The 18566-nt window shown below is 52.9% G+C and overlaps 2 protein-coding genes across 2 annotated transcripts; one reads left to right on the top strand and one right to left on the bottom strand.

Annotated features, from left to right (window-relative positions):
- The first annotated feature begins 2068 nt into the window (after window positions 1-2068).
- Tmem54 (transmembrane protein 54) lies at window positions 2069-8208 on the top strand. Its single transcript, XM_051188872.1, has 6 exons — window positions 2069-2239; window positions 4771-4964; window positions 6974-7033; window positions 7133-7321; window positions 7413-7547; window positions 7913-8208. Exons 1-6 carry the CDS (start codon window positions 2224-2226, stop codon window positions 7985-7987), a joined length of 669 nt encoding a protein of 222 aa, XP_051044829.1. The 5' UTR covers window positions 2069-2223; the 3' UTR covers window positions 7988-8208.
- Window positions 8209-8676: 468 nt separating this feature from the next.
- Hpca (hippocalcin) lies at window positions 8677-17699 on the bottom strand. The gene is made up of 5 exons (XM_051188873.1): window positions 17456-17699; window positions 17081-17166; window positions 14397-14795; window positions 9221-9326; window positions 8677-9110 (listed from the first exon to the last, which is right to left on the bottom strand). The coding sequence occupies exons 1-5, from the start codon at window positions 17673-17675 to the stop codon at window positions 9013-9015; spliced, it is 909 nt and encodes a 302-aa protein (XP_051044830.1). The 5' UTR covers window positions 17676-17699; the 3' UTR covers window positions 8677-9012.
- Window positions 17700-18566: the final 867 nt, after the last annotated feature.

Genomic DNA, 18566 nt, shown 5'->3' on the forward strand with positions numbered 1-18566 from the left:
TGGGAAAAACATGACTCCATGTGTATACCTGGCCTGGATTCAGTCTTTTGCGCCTCTCAAGTCGTTAATTTCTTAGAAATGACCAAGTCTGAAAGACACATTACTGTCCCGTTTGACCAGGAAACTGAGGCCCCAAGAATGACAGCGACCCAATAGAAGACCACAGTTAAGTTGGTGAGAGGTTAAGACACTAAAGTTCTGGCCTGGAGGACTTTTGTCTTTTTTTATTTTTATTTATTTTTTCCTGAATGTAAGGCAATGTGTGGAGGCAAGGGTCACACGTTGCTGGGACAGTGAACTTTAGTCACCAGCAGCAGAACTGGTGATAAACTTGGATGATAGCTGGAAACTTACAGCCTAGTGAAGCATGTGGGGCCACAGTTTCTCCAGTGCAGACGCCCCAGGTCTGGGCAGTTTTGTGGGCTCTGGCTCTCTTCATCCTCCAGTCTGGGCTCAGAAGTGAGGAGCTGCCTTGCAGGCCAGCCTGGAGTCAAGCCTCAGCTCTGACTGTGCTGTATGTAGGGAGACTATGGGAGAGCCCTTTACTCTTCTGGCCCTGTCTTTTCTGTAAGACTGAGTGATGATCATTAACTCTGTTGTTCCAGGACACAAAGAAACCATGTATGCATCTGATAACAAAGAAGTTTAAATTATTTGTTTTCATGTGTATGTACGTACATGTGCTTCCTCATGCATACAGTGTCCTCCAACTCCAGAAAAGGACATCAGATCCTCTAAAGCTAGAGTTACAGATGGCTGTGATCTGCCAAGTAGGTGCTGGGGATTAACCCCAGGTCCTCTGCAAGAGCAGCAAGTGCTGTTAGCTACTGAGACATCTCTCCAACCCCCAGCAAAGACGCTTAGGAGGCCCAGTCCCTAACCCAATTCCAGAAGTTCCAGCTGGAATGAAGCAAGGGCCATGCCCATCCTGGCACTTGATGTAACCCAAAGCCAGGGGCTCAATGACAGCGAAAATCAGCAAAGCTCCTACCATGTGTCCTATTGTTTCTACAGTTAACCCACAAGAGACACCCTTACATTTAAAAATATTTACAGATTTGTGTTTATTATTTTATGAGAGTTTTGCCTGCATGTACATCTGTGCACCACATTCGTGTCTGGTGCCCGAGAAGGTGGTGAGCTCTCATGTTGGTGCTGGGAATCAAACCTGGCTTCTTTGCAACAAGTGCTCTTAACCACTTAGTCAACCTGGCCTACATAGTGAGTTCAAGGACAGTCAGGGCTATACAATAAGACCCTGGTGTGTGTGTGTGGGTGTGTGTGTGTGTGTGTGTGTGTGTGTGTGATTTATCTGGTTTTTCACATTCACCTGTATGTTGTCTGTGTTATAGTATGTCACTTGCCCCAGTGGAGGTCAGAGCACAACTTTCAGGGGTCCTATGGATGGAACTCAGGTCATCAGGCTAATGGCAAGTGACCTTACTGGCTGAGCCATCTCATTGGTCCCTGCAATTTCTTTCTTTTCTTTTCTTTTTTAACTGTTTTTCCTTATATCAGGGGACAAGAATTGTTATCATTGGTTTTCCAAGAAGAAAACAAGGACATCTACACACACACACACACACACACACAAACACACACACACACACACACACACACACACACACACACACAACCACTACCACTTACTTGCTCAACGTGGACGACAAGACTGAGACCCCGGGCTTTCTTTGCAGGGAAAGGAAGCCCCAGGAAGGAAAGGTGATTGGTCTGAAATCACACTGTAGATTAATAGCAGACCCTGGTCCTCCAGACAGTGCTTTCAACACCCACAGATGCCCGCTTACTCCCAGCTTTCATCCTGGGGGACTTTTCGCCTGGATGCCCCCTTCCCCGGTCTCAATGATCGCTGTGGACACCCTTACATCACCACCCTCAAGCACGGGCAATGGCGACCTCTTGAAGCCTCGATTTCCATCGATGGAATGGGCGTGCGAGGGAGACTGAGGGCGACTTGGCGCCGGGCACCTGGCTCCGCGGCAGGGGCGGGGCTGTGACTCAGCCGCACAGTCTCGGGGTCGCCCAGCCGGTCAGACCGGCCTCGGCAGCGCGCGCGGGGCGCCGGGCTGGGCGGCTCAAGCGGTGCAAGGGAAGGAGGCCGCCGGGTGCCTGCTCCGGCGGGAAGAGGAGCGCAGGCCGTGGGTGAGCAGGATGGGAGCGAGACCCCTCTGACGCCGGCTGAGGCCACTGGCTGAGAGCGACATGTGTCTGCGCATCGGTGAGCTGGGGCTCAAGGGAGGCCCATTCCTGGGGGGACCCAACCCGAAGCCAGGCCGCCTGCTCCATCCCTCCCTGCCTCTCGTCCGAGCCTGAGGCAGGTCACTTCACTCTCAGCCCCAGTTTCCCCAGAAGCAAGATGGCAGTGGGGTGACAAGTGGCTAGGTTTTATTTGCTTTTTAGGTGCGGGCTAGGCAAGTGCTTTGCGGTGGAGCTAAACACCAGCCCCAAAGCACAAAGACAGCGAAGTTACTTAGGGCTTAACCTGGAACTCACTCTCGCTTTGAACTCTGAATCCTCCAGCCTCAACTTCCTGTGTAGCTCGGTCTCCAGGTTTGTGCCACTGAGGCCCAGCTCTGAGTAAGGGGCGTTTTGATGTGGCCGGTGGCACCTTCACCTCTTGGCTCTATTTTCCTTTCTAATTGATGAAACCAGGCTCCAGGGCCCGCAGATGGGAGAAGGGATGCTGGAGGTTGGAGATCTAGGGATCCGGGGACCAGGGCCTCGTGTCCTTAGCCTTACCAAGGGTCCCATTCCCATAGCCTCCTCTCACCTGACCAGACTGCCGGAATGGCCAGTCAGCCAGGATCACCGGATCACCCACAGAGTAGACTGATGCGCCCCTCCCCCACTCCATGGGCAAACTCTGCTGTTTGGGGTCTAAGGAGTCCCCACTCTTCACGTACAAACCCAGTTTCTCCTTGGTAAAATGGGGACAGTGGCAGCTGCCTCTTGCTTGACCAGGATGAAATTGGCTGCTGGTAATGAAGGCTTAGCGCTATTGCCAGCCACATTGCCCACTGCTCCCAGCATGGGAACTGAGAAATAAAGCCTACAACTGCCCTAGGGTGTTCTGACCAGTGCTGAGGCACAACCCCGGCCCCATGTGTGACCAAAGCCTTGGTCCAGAGATGTTTCTGTTTGTGAGTATCTGGGTTGCTCCTGGCTGATGGGTGGGTGGATGGGATGGGAGGATGGGCTGGGACTTCAGGTCCCTGTATCAAGGCTGTAATCCTCTTCCTGTTTGGCCAGCTGTTCATCTTCGTGCTTTCCCAGCCCCTGTTCTGTCCTCTGCTGCTATGCCAACTTCACAGCCTGCAAGCTCTAGGGGAGAGAGCCCACCTGACTTTATGCATGGAGAACCCAGGGCCCAGAGGGGAGGAGGGCCTGGTACCTCTGTAACTGGCTAGACAGGCTCCTCCTTTTTCCCCAAAACTGCCTCTGTGTGTGTGTGGGGGGGGTGCTACTGAGTTTAATTAGGAGTACGAGGAGGCTTTTTACTGGAACAGTGGCTACACCACTGAATATATATATATATATATATATATATATATATATATATATATATCAGAGTCTCACTCTGTAACCTAAGTTAGCCCTGAATTGACAGCAATCCTCCTGCCTCAGTCTCCTGAATACAGGGATTATGAGCCACTGATCCTGGCTGCCTGCAATTGCCCAGAGACCGTCTAGCTTAGTGACCCCCCATTTCTTTTTTCCTTCTGCAGAAGAGGTCACATACAGGGAGCAGAGCCAAACCTCTCTGCCACACACGGGGAACTGAGGTTTAGTAGGGATCCCAAAGCCAGAGCCATTGGGAGCAGCAAAAGGAGGAAGGGCTCTGCTTAGTTGGCAGATCGACCAGTTTCACAGAGCTGTTCACCCTGAGGGGACCTGAGGGTCTAAGCAGCCATGTCCTTGAGGCAAGGCTAACAGCAACCGGGGATGCTGTTGTAGAGAGCCACTCAGAAGAGAGAAGGGGAGCTTCCTGCTCTTCAGATGTGGTAGGACTCAGCACTTGGCCACTCAGAAATTGTATTTGTTGCCAGCCTCCCTTCTGGTCCCAGCCTAAGGGTCCCCAGGAACTTTCCCATGGGACTTGTCCACACTGAGAGACAAGGTCTCTCTTCCTCTTCTGGAGAGAAGTGGAGTCTGACAGCTGTCAGCAGGTTTTGTTTAGCAGCTATGTGTTAAGTGCATATGTGTGCCAGTCCCCATCTCCTAGACTGCCTACTGAGCAAAGCATGACTCCTGTCCAGTGCACCGTGGGCTCCTCGAGGCCCAGATGCTCCTGTCCAGTGCACCGTGGGCTCCTCGAGGCCCAGATGCTCCTGTCCAGTGCACCGTGGGCTCCTCGAGGCCCAGATGCTCCTGTCCAGTGCACCGTGGGCTCCTCGAGGCCCAGATGCTCCTGTCCAGTGCACCGTGGGCTCCTTGAGGCTCGGACACTACTTACTGGGCTTGTAGGTACCCTAGTGCACAGTACAAAGCAGACCCTCAAAAGATGTCTATACATGGGACAGATGGATGAATGAATGAATGATTCAGTGAGAAAATCATGCTAGATCCCTGAGGTCATAATTCACTCGTTAGCAGGGATAGCTTTGTATGCCACCTGTGTGCTTTTCCAACCTTAGAATCCAAGAACTTTCCAAGACCAACTGTGAAACTCTTAGAGACACCCAAAGCCTGGGTTTTGTCCTCTGGAGCAGGAAGAGCCAGCCTCACTGTGACCCTGACGTGTCCCCACAGGTGGCCTGAACGTGGGTGAGTTCCGGAAGGTGCTGATGAAGACAGGCCTGGTGCTGGTGGTACTGGGTCATGTGAGCTTCATCGCAGCCGCTGTGCTCCACGGTACCATGCTGCGCTTCGTGGCTGCCGCCAGTGATGCTGTGGTTCTACAGTACTGTGTGGTGGACATCCTCTCCGTCACCTCTGCCATTGTGGTATGGCTTGGCTGGGAGAGTCCCAAGCACTAACCCTAGGAACCATCTACCAATTGTGCAGGCATTCAAACTTTCTCTGCCTCGGTTTTGTCATCTGTAAAATGGGAATGGTGAGAGTGTCCCCCAGACGGCAGAGGTTCCTAGTGGGTATCTGAGGTCATCCGCAGAAGGTATTTGCCTTGGGGCCTGGCACACGGCTAGTGTGACAAATGTTTACAGCATGGTGGTTCAGAAGGAATGAACACCAGCCTCACTAGGGAGGGCCCAAAGGGTTTCAGGGAAGTGGAGATCTCTGAGCTGGGCATTAATGGAGGGGTAAGAGTTCCCAATGAACTGTAATTATCAACCCAGGTATGTGGCATGCTGAGGCTAGCAGGCAGCAAAGCATGCCATGGTGGCATTCCATATTCAGACTGGCAGGTGCAAATGCGTGGAGCTGGGAATGGCTGGGATCTGCTCTGGAGAGCTGAGCCAAACAGGCAGTTCAGCGCTAGGATGGACCTACGTGAACTGCCTGATAAGCAGCAGCCATGTGATACCTGGATGCCTGCCCGTTTGATGAACAACTAAATGAAAGAGCCTAGTATACTTAGGTTTATAAAACTCTTCTCTGCATGCCTGCTAAGGCAACTGTAGGCTTGGGGATAACCTGCTGAGTCCTGGCTAAGGTGTTTCTCTCTGTGTGTGCTGGTCTCTACCTACAAAATGAACCTCAGACAGCCTGCTGGCCCCCGGGTGCGGTGACCCAGGCTCTGACCTTTAGATGCACCAGCAGGATGAATGCTGTACTATGTCCCAAACGTTATCTGTTGCTCAGCAGCCAAATGAGGAAGAAAGACACGGAAGGTGGCCAGCCCAGGGTCAGGAGGCTCTGAACTGAACCTCTTCAACTTTGCTTTCCTTTCCCCAGTAAATCCTCATCACTTTTAGCTGCCCATGCCTGGGGGCGTTCACCCCACTTCCTGTAAGCTCATCATGCAGGGAAGGACTGAGCCCAGAGAAGTTGAGGCACTTTGTTGTGGTTTGCACAGTGAATTAACGCTACCACTACACATGTCCGTTACAGAGAGTGAACCTAAGAAGCTAGATAGGCTAAATGGAGCTAGTGATCTGGCAGGGAGGGGGGGAGGGGACAGGACAGCCACTGGGCTCAAAGGTGCCTGGGAGATTCTGTCTCTGGGGGTCGAGGGGCAATAAGATGTGTGTTCTTGGAGAGGATACTCTGTGGATAACAGCTATGATTGGGTGCCCATATCCAGTGTGATGAGGGAAGACAAAGGCCCAGGGTAGACTAGAGAGGGCCACAAACAGGTCATTAAGAGCCTGGGATAACATTAGATACTCCTAGGGGTTTCTTTGCCTTTTGTGGTACTCAGGGATTAAACCTGGACTTCAGGCATGCTAGACAAGCATTCTATTCCCAAACTCCACCCTCAGCCCCCTCTTAGAGATTCTGAGTTCTGTTCATAACGTGTCCTGTCTGTCTAAGATGGGGCTTCACTGAGACGGTGACCCTGGGGCTGGCCACCCTCCGTGCCTTCCTCGTATGGCTGCTGAGCAACTCACTACACTTAGCCACATAGTCCTGACTGAACTGGGATCATAGGCACACATGTCACTAGGCCTGATTTCTGGTTTAATATCATTTTGGGTTTCGTTCCTTGTTAGTGGAATACATTTCTTCCAAAGTCTTTTCCATGCCAAAAAGAAATAGCATGTGTATCCCATGGCCTTGCCCCTAGCGTGTGCCCGCAAACAGGATGCATAGGACCCTGTTACAGGAGACACAGCTTTAGGCAGTGTGGAGCCCTGGAAGGTTGTAGGCAGTGAGAGGTGATCAGGAGGCAAAGCCCCCATGAAGTCAGAGTTACTGAGGCTGTAGCCCAGCACAGGGTTGGGAGTGGGGGTTGCAGGAATGAGGAAGACATTGGTGGATCTTTACCCACGCGTGGGTCTGACCCCGTGAGCTGCATCACAGGCTTTGCAGCTGACTCACACTCCCCCCACAGGTCATCATTGCAGGAATTGCAGCTGTTGTCTTGTCACGATACCTCTGCAGCACCCCCTTGGTATGTGGCCCTTCCTTGGATGGGACTGTGGGCTGGGTCAGCAGCCCCATTGTGGCCAGCCAAGCATGATATCCACTGACCAGTGCTCTCCGTACCTAGCGCTGGACCGTGTTTAGCTTGAGTGTGGCCTGTGCATTTCTTTCTCTGACCTGCGCCCTTGGACTCCTGGCCTCCATCGCAGTGACTTTTGCCACCCAGGGCCGGGCACTACTGGCAGCCTGTACTTTTGAGAGCCATGAACTCCCAACACTGGCGCCTGACTGTCCCTTTGATCCTACTCGAATTTACGTGAGTGCCTCGGCCTTGAGATGGGGCTGGGAAGGGCTGTTGAAATCTACCTGCATCCTGTCCCTAAGTAGATGCTTGTGGTACCCTGCAGAGCTCTAGCCTGTGCCTCTGGGCCATCTCGCTCATGTTCTGTGTGGCGGAGAGTGTGTCTGCCATGCGCTGTGCCCAGCTCGTGCATCGGCTGCTGGAACTGAAGCCCTGGTGGGGGAAGAGCTGCCACCACACGGTGAGTTCCCTCCATAGTCCTGGGAAGTCCCTGTTGGGATCCCTGCCTGGTCAGCCCCACCCACCTCTGATAACTGGGGCAAAAGTTTGCTCACCACCACAGAAGGGCTCCAAAGTCCAGAGAAGCCAGATCTACCATCTAAGCTACACAGCTGTGTCTGGCTCTCCCATTCTTGAGGGGGAGTAAGAATTTTGGGTGCCAAACAGGAGACACTCAGGGGCCTGGTCTGTCTTCAGTGAGTGATAATAATGTCCTCTCCCATACCCCAGAAGCCTCTAGTCCTCCCTGCCTCCAGTTTGAGAATGTCCTAGCGATAGAGACCTCAGTCCAGACCCAGTGAAACAAGCAGGTTTCTGTGTCTGCAGATGCAAATGAGTCCAGAGCCCCTGGATGGCCATGACCTACTAAGCTGCGCCAGCTCTGTGCAGCTGACCATCTGACACCTCCATAGGGCTATGGCTACTGAGGTATGTGACCAAGCCCGCACTGACCATGGAGCCATGGAAGCCGAGATGGATCCAGGACTCCCAGAGCAGTCCCAAGAAGGCTCAATGGACCCTGGGGACCTGGGAGAGGGCTTTGAAGGCCCTCCCTGGCCACCCAGCACTCTGCACTGAAACAAGACTTTATTTTGAAGATAATAAAAAGAACAGAGATGCTCCATGTGCCGCATGCAGAGGGAGATGAGGGCTTTGCCAGGGGCTTGTGCCTTCTTTCCCACACAGAATGCTGTGGAGGGACCCTACCTGTGCGCACGCGCATACGCGTGTGTGCGTGCGTGTGTGTGTGTGTGTGTGCGTGTGTGTGTGCACGCGCGTGTGTGTACAAAGGCGCGCACTCGCATGTGCTCGTGAGTGGATGAAGGAAGGTGAAATACAGAGGGGTTAAATCTGTGGTCATCCAAATGCTAAGAGGCAGGCTGAGTTTGGGGACCCCCAGTTGGAATCCTGGGAGATCTGTTTTATCGTAGCCTCCAGCCAGCAAGAGCTGGGACAGGAAGTATTCTTCTGCTGGGAAGTAGATCAGGGAACTTCCCCAAAGCCCCAAGAATCACTCCTGTCTCCCCCACCAAACCAAAACATTCTTCACCTGGGCACCTCCCTATCTCCCTCCAGGCTGAGGGCCACCCGAGGGGGAGCTCTCCCTGCCCCCGCGTTGTGGAAGGGTCTCGGGGCTGTGGGTGGGTGGAAGGTGATCCAGCTGTCTGAATAAAGAATACAGAATAGGGACAGACCAACCAGAGGGTCATCTTGGTCCCACTAAGGGAGACTCTGTCTCTAGGGCCATGGGTGCTAACGGCTGTCTTGCTTAGCCCTTTCCTGGCAGGGTTTGCTTCTCCAGAGGCCCCCCACAGTGCAGACCCCAAAAAGGGGTCCCCAGTCTGGCCCCAGCCTGGATAGACACGAAGGAGAGGAAGCGGAGGGCCGGTGAAGGCAGGGAGGCTGCGAGCTGGTTCCTCCCCAGTTCAGAACTGGGAGGCGCTGCTGGGGTCGCACTGCAGCAGGCGCACGATCGAAGGGTCGCTTTTGGCCCCACGAATGAACTCTTCCAGTGACAGCTTGCCTGTGGGGTGAAGGGAGGACTATTGGCGAGGAGAAGGTAGCCATGAAACCAGGCAGGTGGTGTAGGAGAGGAAGGGAGGGAGGCCGCCCACCCCCATCCGGGACACTCACCGTCGTTGTTCGTGTCCATTTGGCGGAAGATTTTCTCAGTCCTCTTTTCCGGGGTCGATTCGTCCTCAGGCATCTTCATCACGGACGAAACCATCTTGTAAATGGCCTAGGAGGGGTGGGGGTCAGGAGGGGAGAGGGCATCAGGGAATGAAAAGAGCCGCCTTAAGGCTCCATCCCTATCTCTGTCTCTATAAACATCTCATGGTCATGCTCCTCTGACCATGGAGGAGGGAAGGAAAGTCTGGAAAAAGGCTTTCTAGAAGAGGGGTAACTGAAGAGTACCCTGCCTGGGGCAGGTCCCTTGGAGGGCCAGGTGAGAATTGCTGATAGAGATGATGAACAAAGACACTGCAACTTGCAAACTCCAGGCGAATGCCAAGAATTTGGGGTGCACAGAGTCAAGTGATGTTGGAGGACATTGAAGCCTAGATAGCAAAGTGCCTCGAATGACAAGGTATGTTTGGGGATAAGAGTTGAGCTAGAGCTCTCGCTTAGTGACCGACAGGGGGCGCTAAGCTGAGGGAAGAGGGCACTGGCCTGCGCTGTGGTCTGTGGCCCGCAGGGGGCGCAGAATGTCAATGCAAGCTGGGACCCAGAAGGGGCGGGAACATTATGCAAACGATTGCAAATGAGCACCTGCCACCGGGCCAGGGACAGCCTGAGCTCTGCTGGGCTGAGGGCGGAAGCTGCCACGTGTAGGTGCTCCAGAGGCAACACGAAGGAGAGTTTCTGAGCTAAATGTACAGAGCACGTAGAGCTCGGCCTGTGGGATGGGCTGTGTTTCTGCTCCCTGAAGTTCAAAGGCCAGACTAGTCACCTCAAACTTCCAACATTTTCACAATGGCACCTCCTCTAAGAAACGTTCTTTCTTCCCCATGCTATATCCCTCCCCACCCCCTTCGTGTCCAGCTTCGTCTCTACACTACGCCTTCCTAGCCTCTTTCCTTCAGATTTGTCCCACACACTGCCTCTGAACGCTCTTTCCAAATACAACTCTCCACTACCATGTCCCCAAACCAGCAGGCCACCCCCTCGCTTCCCGCACACACAGACCTCCCTCTAGGCCCACGGTGCACCAGCTCCTTAAGGGTGCTGCCTCCCACTCTTCCTTGGGGTTCGGTTTACAATGCTCCCCTAGCAAGAGCATCTGTGAATCAGCCAGGGTCAGGGCACATCAGCTGCACAGAGTCTGCTGGGCCCTTGCTTAGCGGACACCTCTCAGGAAGTAATTAATTCCCTAGAGGGTTATGCCTGCTTCCCACCATTCAGATAAGAGCAGTAGCCCCTGCTACTTCTAAGATTCCCAAATCCCAGTGCGGTGCCTTGGCACATGGCAGGGAACTCCCTGTTTAAAGGCCATTGTTGCCTCCCACCACCCTCTGGACCAAGTCCAAACCATTTGCTTTTGGCATTCAAGATACTTCCCAAACTGTCTAATGCTGGCCTTGACACCGCCAGGCCTTGCTGGAGGGACAATTCTGCCACAACTGAACACTCCTGGGCTTTTCAGATGCCCTGGCATTTACAGACTCTGCCTAGAATAATATAACTACCATTCATTTCTCATGCAAGCACTATGTGCCAGGTTCTATGTTCAGGGATTTTATTCTGGCTTGCTTTCTCTCTCTCCCTCTCCCTCCCTCCCTCTCTCTCTCTCTTCCTTCTTTCCTTCCTTTCCTTCTTTCTTTCTTCCTCCTTCTTCCTTTTCGTTTTGGTTTGGTTTGTGAGGCAGGATTTCTCTGCATAGTCCTGGCTGTCCTGGAACTCACTCTGTAGACCAGGTGATGTGTCCCCTACCTCTGCCTTCCCAGTGCTGGGACCAAATGAGTACACCACAGTACCTGACACACATGCAGGATTTCTAAACTGTACGTCAGCCCAGGAAAGCAGGTATCAAATCTCCCTTTTTCTTGATAGGAAACCAAGGTTTGGGAAGGGAATTGATGGGAGGCAATAGATCGGGCCTGCTCCCTCTTAGTTGTTAGAAAGATGCTTGGGCAGTTTGTAGTGATGGACAGCAGGAGCTCTGGAGTGACATCCTGGTCCATTCTGCACTTGCTGTGTACCCTTGGACAAGAATTTAGCCTCTCCGAACCTCAGTTTCCATCTGTAAAATGGAGTACTGTGTCTATCTTATCAGGATTGTGTGTACCAGTGGTTCTCAACTTTCCTAATGCCATGGTCCTTTAATACAATTCCTCACGTTGTGGTGGCCTCCCTACCACACAATTATTTTTGTTGCTACTTTATAACTCTAATTTTACTACTGTTGTGAATTGTAATGTAAATCTCTGTGTTTTCTGATGAAAAGTTCACTCAGAACTGCCCCCCCACAAGGGTTGAGACCCACAGGTTGAGAACCCCTGCTCTAGAGGATTAAATGGGATAGAAAACTAGAACAGTGATTGGCTGGAGTGAGAGACCACTAAACAGCAGCTTATATTGTCACCATGCATCCACTGTGACCTCTGTTTTTTCAGTCCCCAGGACTCCTGGATGTTACTTGTCTATACGTGTCACTGGCCTCATCAGTGTGGATGGTGCCTTAGTCTTTTCCATCAGGGTGGGAGCCCCAAGAAGCACACTGCCTCTTCCCTCCCACCATGCCACCAGCCAGTATAGGACTGGGATGGGACAATGACTGAGCAGTGACTTAGAGAATGGTCATTCTCCTTGTGACAATCCTTCTAATTAATTAATTAGATTAGATTAATTAGATTAAGTCTAGATTGCTCGCTCAGAGTTTCACCGGAGCCTACTTGTCATTAATCAGGCCCTGGGGTTCTCAGAGCTCTGTCTGCAATAGCTGTCTGGAGCCTCCAGACTGCCATAGAGGAAGTCGGGGTCTAGAGGGCAAAAGCTGGTGAAAACAGGATCCAGGGGTCCTTAAGAAATTGGTGAGCTTAACCACTGCACTGGGCATGGTGACTTCAGCAGAGCTGAGATTTACCAGTGTACAAGTGGGAAAACATGAGCATCTCTCTGAATTTATAGGTACCCAGCAGATCCCTAAACTATCCTCCACCACTATCTTGACCCTTCCAGCAGGGACCCCAAGAGTTCCCCATCATTCTGCCTCCAAAGAGGAGTTCATGGTTCACAGGCTTCTGGGACAAAAGCTGAGGCAACAAGCTCCTGGCATAGAGAACATATCGTTTGCCAAGGCAGCCATTCCACTCAAGCTGGAGGCTGAGATCCACATCTCCAGTAAGAGGGGTGCCAGTGGGTCAGATAAGTTAGAGCAGACATCAGCAGAGGTGCTGGAAGGGAAGGATGCAGAGATGCAGGAAGGGGCCTCATGCAAAGCTGTGTGGCAGCACTTCTCAAGGCATATCTTGAGGATGCTTACAAGGCCAGTGCACATGACGTATGGAGAAGGAATAAGGGACAGTCACTAACATTTGCTGAGTACCTACAAAGCCCCAGATGGAGTTGCCATCCCCCTTGATCTCTGTGGGAGTTTTGAGAAGTAGGGGCTTGACCCTCACATACATCATCACACACTGGTGGCAAGGAACAGGGTGGATAAAATAGAATCATAGCACTGGGCATCCTCAATGTTGAACAGCAGTGATTGGCTTTTTCAAAATAAGTCTAGTGTGCTTCATACTTAAATTTGTACTAAGAAAAGACATGCATGACAGGTCTCTAAATCGCTCTGTGCAATCAGCATCACTGTCCCTGCTCCAGTTTTACAGATGAGCAACCTAAGAGCTAACGCCAGCCCAGAATCAGAAGCCTCGTCTCCTGCACAGAAGCTCAGAGCCTTCACAAAAGGCATCTTGGAGAGGTGGCTGGGCTGGGCTCAGTCCCGCTTCTACATGTCAAGAAAGCCATTCTACCTGCCTGAGACTTGTGGGGCTACCTTAAGGATGCCCTCAGCTCGGGGGTCTGAGTGCCTCATGCAGTACTGGCTTGGGTGGTGCTTCCTTCAATTAGTCAGGAGACGGCTGGGTATCCAGATGGCATGTGAACATTAGAGCCAGGTGGCCCACTCACAGGCTGTGAGGTCCCCAGCAAGTGCCTTCTTCCACAGCATGTTTCCTCCTTAGTAAATGAGGGTCAATGAAACAGTGCTCGTGGGCTGGGGATGAGGCTCAGAGGGAGAGGACTCCCTGACAAGCACAAGTTTGATCTGAGCACTGAAAACAGATGAATGGATGAATGGATGAATGAATGAATGGGCATAGCTGGGTGTGGAACATAACTGGGCAAAGAGACACATATCTATAAGCCTGACCATGAGTTCAAAGTCAGTCTGAGCTACATAGAGAGACTTGTCTCCAACCAAATCAAACCAAGCCAAATATAATTTGTCTAAAGCAGAAATAGCAAGATGGGAAAGACAAAGCAAGATGGGGAACTATTTCAGAATAACAAAGATGGTCATAGTGGCACACCTTTAGTCCCAGCCCTCGGGATGCAAAGGCAGGCAGATGTCTGTGAGTTGGAGAGCATCCTGGGCCATAAAGCAAGTTCCAAAGCAGCCAGAGCTATCTAGTGACTAATAAAATTCAATGCAGGACCCCAGATCAAGACCAATAAATAAATAAATAAATAAATAAATAAATAAATAAATAAATAAATGAAAAGCTACTGATGACACTCTGAAGAAAGTGAGCAGTACCATAGGATCTGCATATGACAATGGCATTTTTTCTATGTTAAATGTCTTGACTTGGATAACCATGCTATGGGTTATGTAAGAGAATGCCTTATTATTCTTAGGAAATACATCCTTTACCTGAGGGGAGGGGTAAAGGGTCAATGCTGAGAACCCAAAAGCATGATATGCAGGCAGAGATAAAGCAATACCGGGAAATGCTAGCTGGTGAATGTAGCTAAGGATACAATAGGAACTTCCTTGGCTTTTCATTTTTTCCTTTGTTGTTGTTAGGTTAGTAGGGGAGGAAACAGGGTTTCCTATTGTCCAGGCTGGCCTCAAATTCATTTGGTAACCGAGGCTGGCTTTGAACTCCTGACCCTCCTGCCTCTAGCTCCACAGCAGTTTTAGCTTTCAGCTTTTCTTTAAATGGAAAAGCATTTCCTTCTAAAGGATTTTGTGAATGGGATGGGAAGAAGAGCCCCTGTCACCACTTGCAGACCAGGTGTGTTGAGAGGTTAAAAAGGGTGTTCTGAGCCCACGACTGAGAAGCCAGAGTCGGTGACGGCCCACCTGCACAATCTCCAGCATTTCCTCCCTGCTGATGTAGCCATTGCCATCCAGGTCGTACATGCTGAAGGCCCACATGAGCTTCTGCTCCAGGCGGCCACGCGAGGTCACGCTCAGAGCAATGATGAACTCCCGGAAGTCGATGGTGCCATCGCTGTTGGTGTCAAAAGTGCGGAAGACATGCTCGGCGAACTTGGAGGCATCGCCGTAGGGGAAGAAGTTGGCGTAGATCTTCTTGAACTCATCCACGTTGAGGATGCCAGTGGGGCAGTCCTTGAGGAAGCCCTTGTACCACTCCTGCAGCTCTAGCTCCGAGAACTCCGTGTTCTCCCGCAGATCCTGCAGCATCTCCGGCCTCAGCTTGCTGTTCTGCTTGCCCATGGCAGACGAGCCAAGTCCCACCTGAGTCCCCCCAAAGGAGGTGAAGGGACAGAGAGCAACGGTTTTGTCCTTTTGGTCACTTGACACCACTACAGAAGGGCCCTTAGACATAAGACATCCCAGATTCGTTTGACCCAGGAAGAGAGAGGTGGGCCCCTGATCACACAGCCTGCACCCTGCTCTGCGGCCTGCTTGTCTGGAGAGCGGACCGGAGGAAGAGGAAGGGGTTAGTTCACACTCACTGATGCCCTCCTGGCACTGCTCTCAAGTGCACATTTTCGCCCCTCCCAAGGAGACATCTGAGGATCAGCTCCATTTTCCACGAGACAGGAGGCTCAGGAAATTGAGATGATCTGCTTCAGGTCACAAGGCCACTAGAGGGTAGAGCTGACCCCAAGGTTTCCTAGAGGGTGCATAGCTTCTGAGCCCTCTTTTGTACCTGCTGCTCTCTCATGGTTTCCCAGATACCTGCTGACCCCGCAAAGCTCCTGCAGCATAGACACTGTCAGGTTCTTTTCCTGTACTCAACAAGAGGCACTAACCTGGACCCCAGAGTCAGATCACCCGAGTTCAAATCCCAGCTCTCCCTCTTACCAGCTATGTGCCTTGGACAATTTCCTTAAACTCTCTGTCTCAATTGCAGAGTGGGTTTAATAACAGTACTTACTTTGTAGGGGTATTGAGGGAATTAAATTAGTTAATCCTTGTGAGCACGCAGAAGCAGAACCATGGTTGAGTAGGCAAGTGCTACATACATGTTAAATGAGTAAAAATGATTTACATGTACCCAGGCTCCACAAGAGTCAGGCATGACATGCAAGTGCATGTCCCCAGCACACACAATGCCATACAGATCACTAGATGCACTCCTTAGGTTCTATGTCACTCTCCTACCATCCTACACCATACATGGGTCTCCAAGCCACCACATACAACAATCACGCTGACCCACAACTCACACGCACTGACACATGGCACCACGCGCAACTCCCATACACTGTGCATCAAGACACACCAGCCCACAACCCCACATGTCTCACACATGCCATCACACGCCAACTCGAATGCTGACACCTCTCACATGGCCAGCTGCACGTGGGACCTTCAGGGACCCTTCTCATTTGTCTCTCTATACTCAGGTGCTGCCAGGTCCCAGGAGAGGGAGCTGCAACCCTTCCAGACCCGCTAAGGACTCTTTTTCATGGAAAGCCCTTCCCTGCCCACCCAAACCTCCCTCAACACTCACCTTTTATCTGGTTTGAAAGGTCCCCTCAGGGCAGGGACTAAAGTGTGAGGCTGAGGACAAGCCGTTTGGGTGGATGGGGTAGCCAGGCAGTCCTAGACACAAATGTAGGGGCATGTGCAAAAGTGGCTCCTGAGGTTGGAGATACAATTAAGACAAGATAAAGAGGGCTCTTTGTGCATGAAGGTACATGAAGCTCTGTGCACATGTGTGTGGGTACATGTGGAATGCGTGTGCTCACACATGATGTGGATCCTGGGTTCTGCACCGCATCTGTCTCACTATGCGTCTCTATGCATGTCTGCACGTGAATTCTATATGCGTGTTGAGAGGTTATGCACCTGTCACAAAGAGAATAATGTACTCGGGATCGTGAGGAAACCTGTGTCTGTCCTCAGCAATGTGTCATGTATGTTCCTGTAAGTTGGTGCCCCCCCTTCTAGATCAGCATCTTCTGCCCCAGGCTGAAGCGCCACAGAACAAGTGTGTGGGAAGGGACTTAGGAAATGCGCAGGGTTGAGCAGGGGAGCATGTCCCTTACTCCCCTCCTCAAGGTCCAAGGAACTGGGTCAGCGGGGCGGGGGCAGAGCGATGCGCTGGGCAGAAGCGCTTCTCCAGGTGCCCCTTCCTCCCGGCCACCCTCGGCACTGCCTTTGCCAGCTGGTAGAAGGGTCTCTTTTCTCCTCAAAGACCCTCGGTGCCCAAAATAGGAGGAACCTCACAGCTCGATTCGAGAAACCCGCCCTGGCATCCCCTCCAAGCCTCCCCCGGCTCCGGCCCTGAGCCCCCGCCTACATCCTTCCCGCACTCGGTGCGAGGTCCCTCCTGGAGGGGGCGCCCGGGACGGACGGCGCGCGACTCCTGGGAGCCGGCCACTCGGCGGTCAGGACCCTGGAGAGCGCCGCGCGATCCCCCCGGGCAGCCCCCGGCTGGCGGCGCCACGGGTGGGAGGGATCCCACGAGGGACCGGGAGGAGCGGGCTGGGGAGTCCTGGACGTGGGTTCCTGGCTCCGGGGCTGCCCTCCCCGTATCCCCGGCCCCGGCCGGAGCTGCCCCCACTCACCCAGCGACGCCGAGACACCGACTGCGCAGGGAAGGCGGCGCTGCTGCGGCGCGCGGCGGCAGAGGCGGCCGGAGGGGCGGGCGGGACTGTGAGGGAGACGCCCCGCAGCGTTGGCCCGGAGCCCCTCCCCTGGGGGGGTCCCCACCAGCTGCTAAGCTCCGCCCCCGCCCCCGCCCGGGAGAGGGAACGGGACGTCCTCACTGCCCCGGCCCCCCCTCTCTCGGGAGCACCCCGCCGTGGGAAGAAGATCGGGACCCCCAGTTCTGCAAGTCGACTCGGGAAGACCAAGGAGGGAGGTGGATCAGTGTCCAGGGACCGCTCTCCTAAGCCGGGAACAATTCGGGGCAGCGCCACCCGCTTCCTCCCCACCCCTACCTGGGCGCGGGGCGGCCTGTCGCTCCGAGGGCGGGACCCGATAGGCACCCTCACTGCCCCCGCGCCTCAACTCCGGAGCCAGCTGAGCTGGGGGCTCTTTGGAGAGGCGGGAGCGCCCCTTCCACAGCTTCGAGGTCTTCCAGGGGCCAGACACGCCCCCCCTGCCTACCTCCGCCTCAGAGAGCACGCCCCCTCTCCAGCCTACTACTCCGGATGCCATGCCCCACCCCCTCTAAAAATTAGTCCCACCTACCTCCTACCATCAATGTACCTCGTTCTTTTCAGTACCCCTCCATGCAAGGCATCCTCTCCTCCCCCAGCCTTTCCGGGTGCAGGCCTATGACCTGAGAATGCAGAAATACGTCTCCACCTGGGGCGGGGGGGGGGGGTGGGGAGAGGGTGATTTCTGAGGTGGGTAGGCCTCTGGTCTACATTCAGGACAGCTGCTCTTTAGAGACCCTGACTGGGTCACAGCTCCTCTTGTCTGTACAGGAGGCTGCACCCTCCCTCCTCCAGCCCTGGTAACAATCCCTACAGCTTAAATTCTGTCGTCTCTCCATATCTAGGATGTGGGCATTCTTGTGTTCTGCAATGAAGGGTTAAACGCTTGTTCCAGTGTCTAACAGCTAGTGAGTGGATTGAATTCAGGGCCTCTCATTCATCCGTTTCAAAAATATTTGTCAAGCATTGCTTCTGCACGCCACACTGTTCCAGACAGTCGGGTTGCAGTCATGCAGAGGAGACAATGATAGAACATGCATAGTGTTAGATAAGCAATTTGAAGAAAGCTTGAGGCAGTGGCAAATCCAGAGCAATGGGCACTTCAGACTGCATTCCAGGTGAGACCAGGAGTCTTTGTTGTGTTGAATAGAGTGGGTTTGACATCCATGCAACAACTCACTGGAGCGTTATCCCAAGAAAAAAGTGGTACAGTGAACCTGGCTTCTGAACCTCCTTAGAAGGTGGAGTTGACAGCATTTGTCACTTCCTGGACAGCTCTTCCCAAAGTGTTCTCTCTACCTGCAGCTCAGATCGTTCTGGCTATCCATGACACCAAACAAAGCTCCCCTCTAGGCGTCTAGGCCTCTCAGGCTGCCAGTCTAGCCTTCGC

The sequence above is a fragment of the Phodopus roborovskii genome, unplaced genomic scaffold (genome assembly GCF_943737965.1).
Source record: "Phodopus roborovskii unplaced genomic scaffold, PHOROB, whole genome shotgun sequence".
Lineage (NCBI taxonomy): Eukaryota > Metazoa > Chordata > Mammalia > Rodentia > Cricetidae > Phodopus > Phodopus roborovskii.

Bases quoted from the DNA above. Each gene is read 5' to 3' on its own strand.
- Tmem54 (XM_051188872.1), top strand. The intron at 4,965-6,973 runs GTATGGCTTGGC...CTCCCCCCACAG, and splicing joins CCGTCACCTCTGCCATTGTG to GTCATCATTGCAGGAATTGC. The intron at 7,322-7,412 runs GTGAGTGCCTCG...GGTACCCTGCAG, and splicing joins TTGATCCTACTCGAATTTAC to AGCTCTAGCCTGTGCCTCTG.
- Hpca (XM_051188873.1), bottom strand. From the start codon at position 17,675: ATGGCATCCGGAGTAGTAGGCTGGAGAGGGGGCGTGCTCTCTGAGGCG. The intron at 17,167-17,455 runs GTAGGGGTGGGG...TCTCCCTCACAG, and splicing joins ACAGGCCGCCCCGCGCCCAG to TCCCGCCCGCCCCTCCGGCC. The intron at 14,796-17,080 runs GTGAGTGGGGGC...GGGGGGACTCAG, and splicing joins CGGTGTCTCGGCGTCGCTGG to GTGGGACTTGGCTCGTCTGC.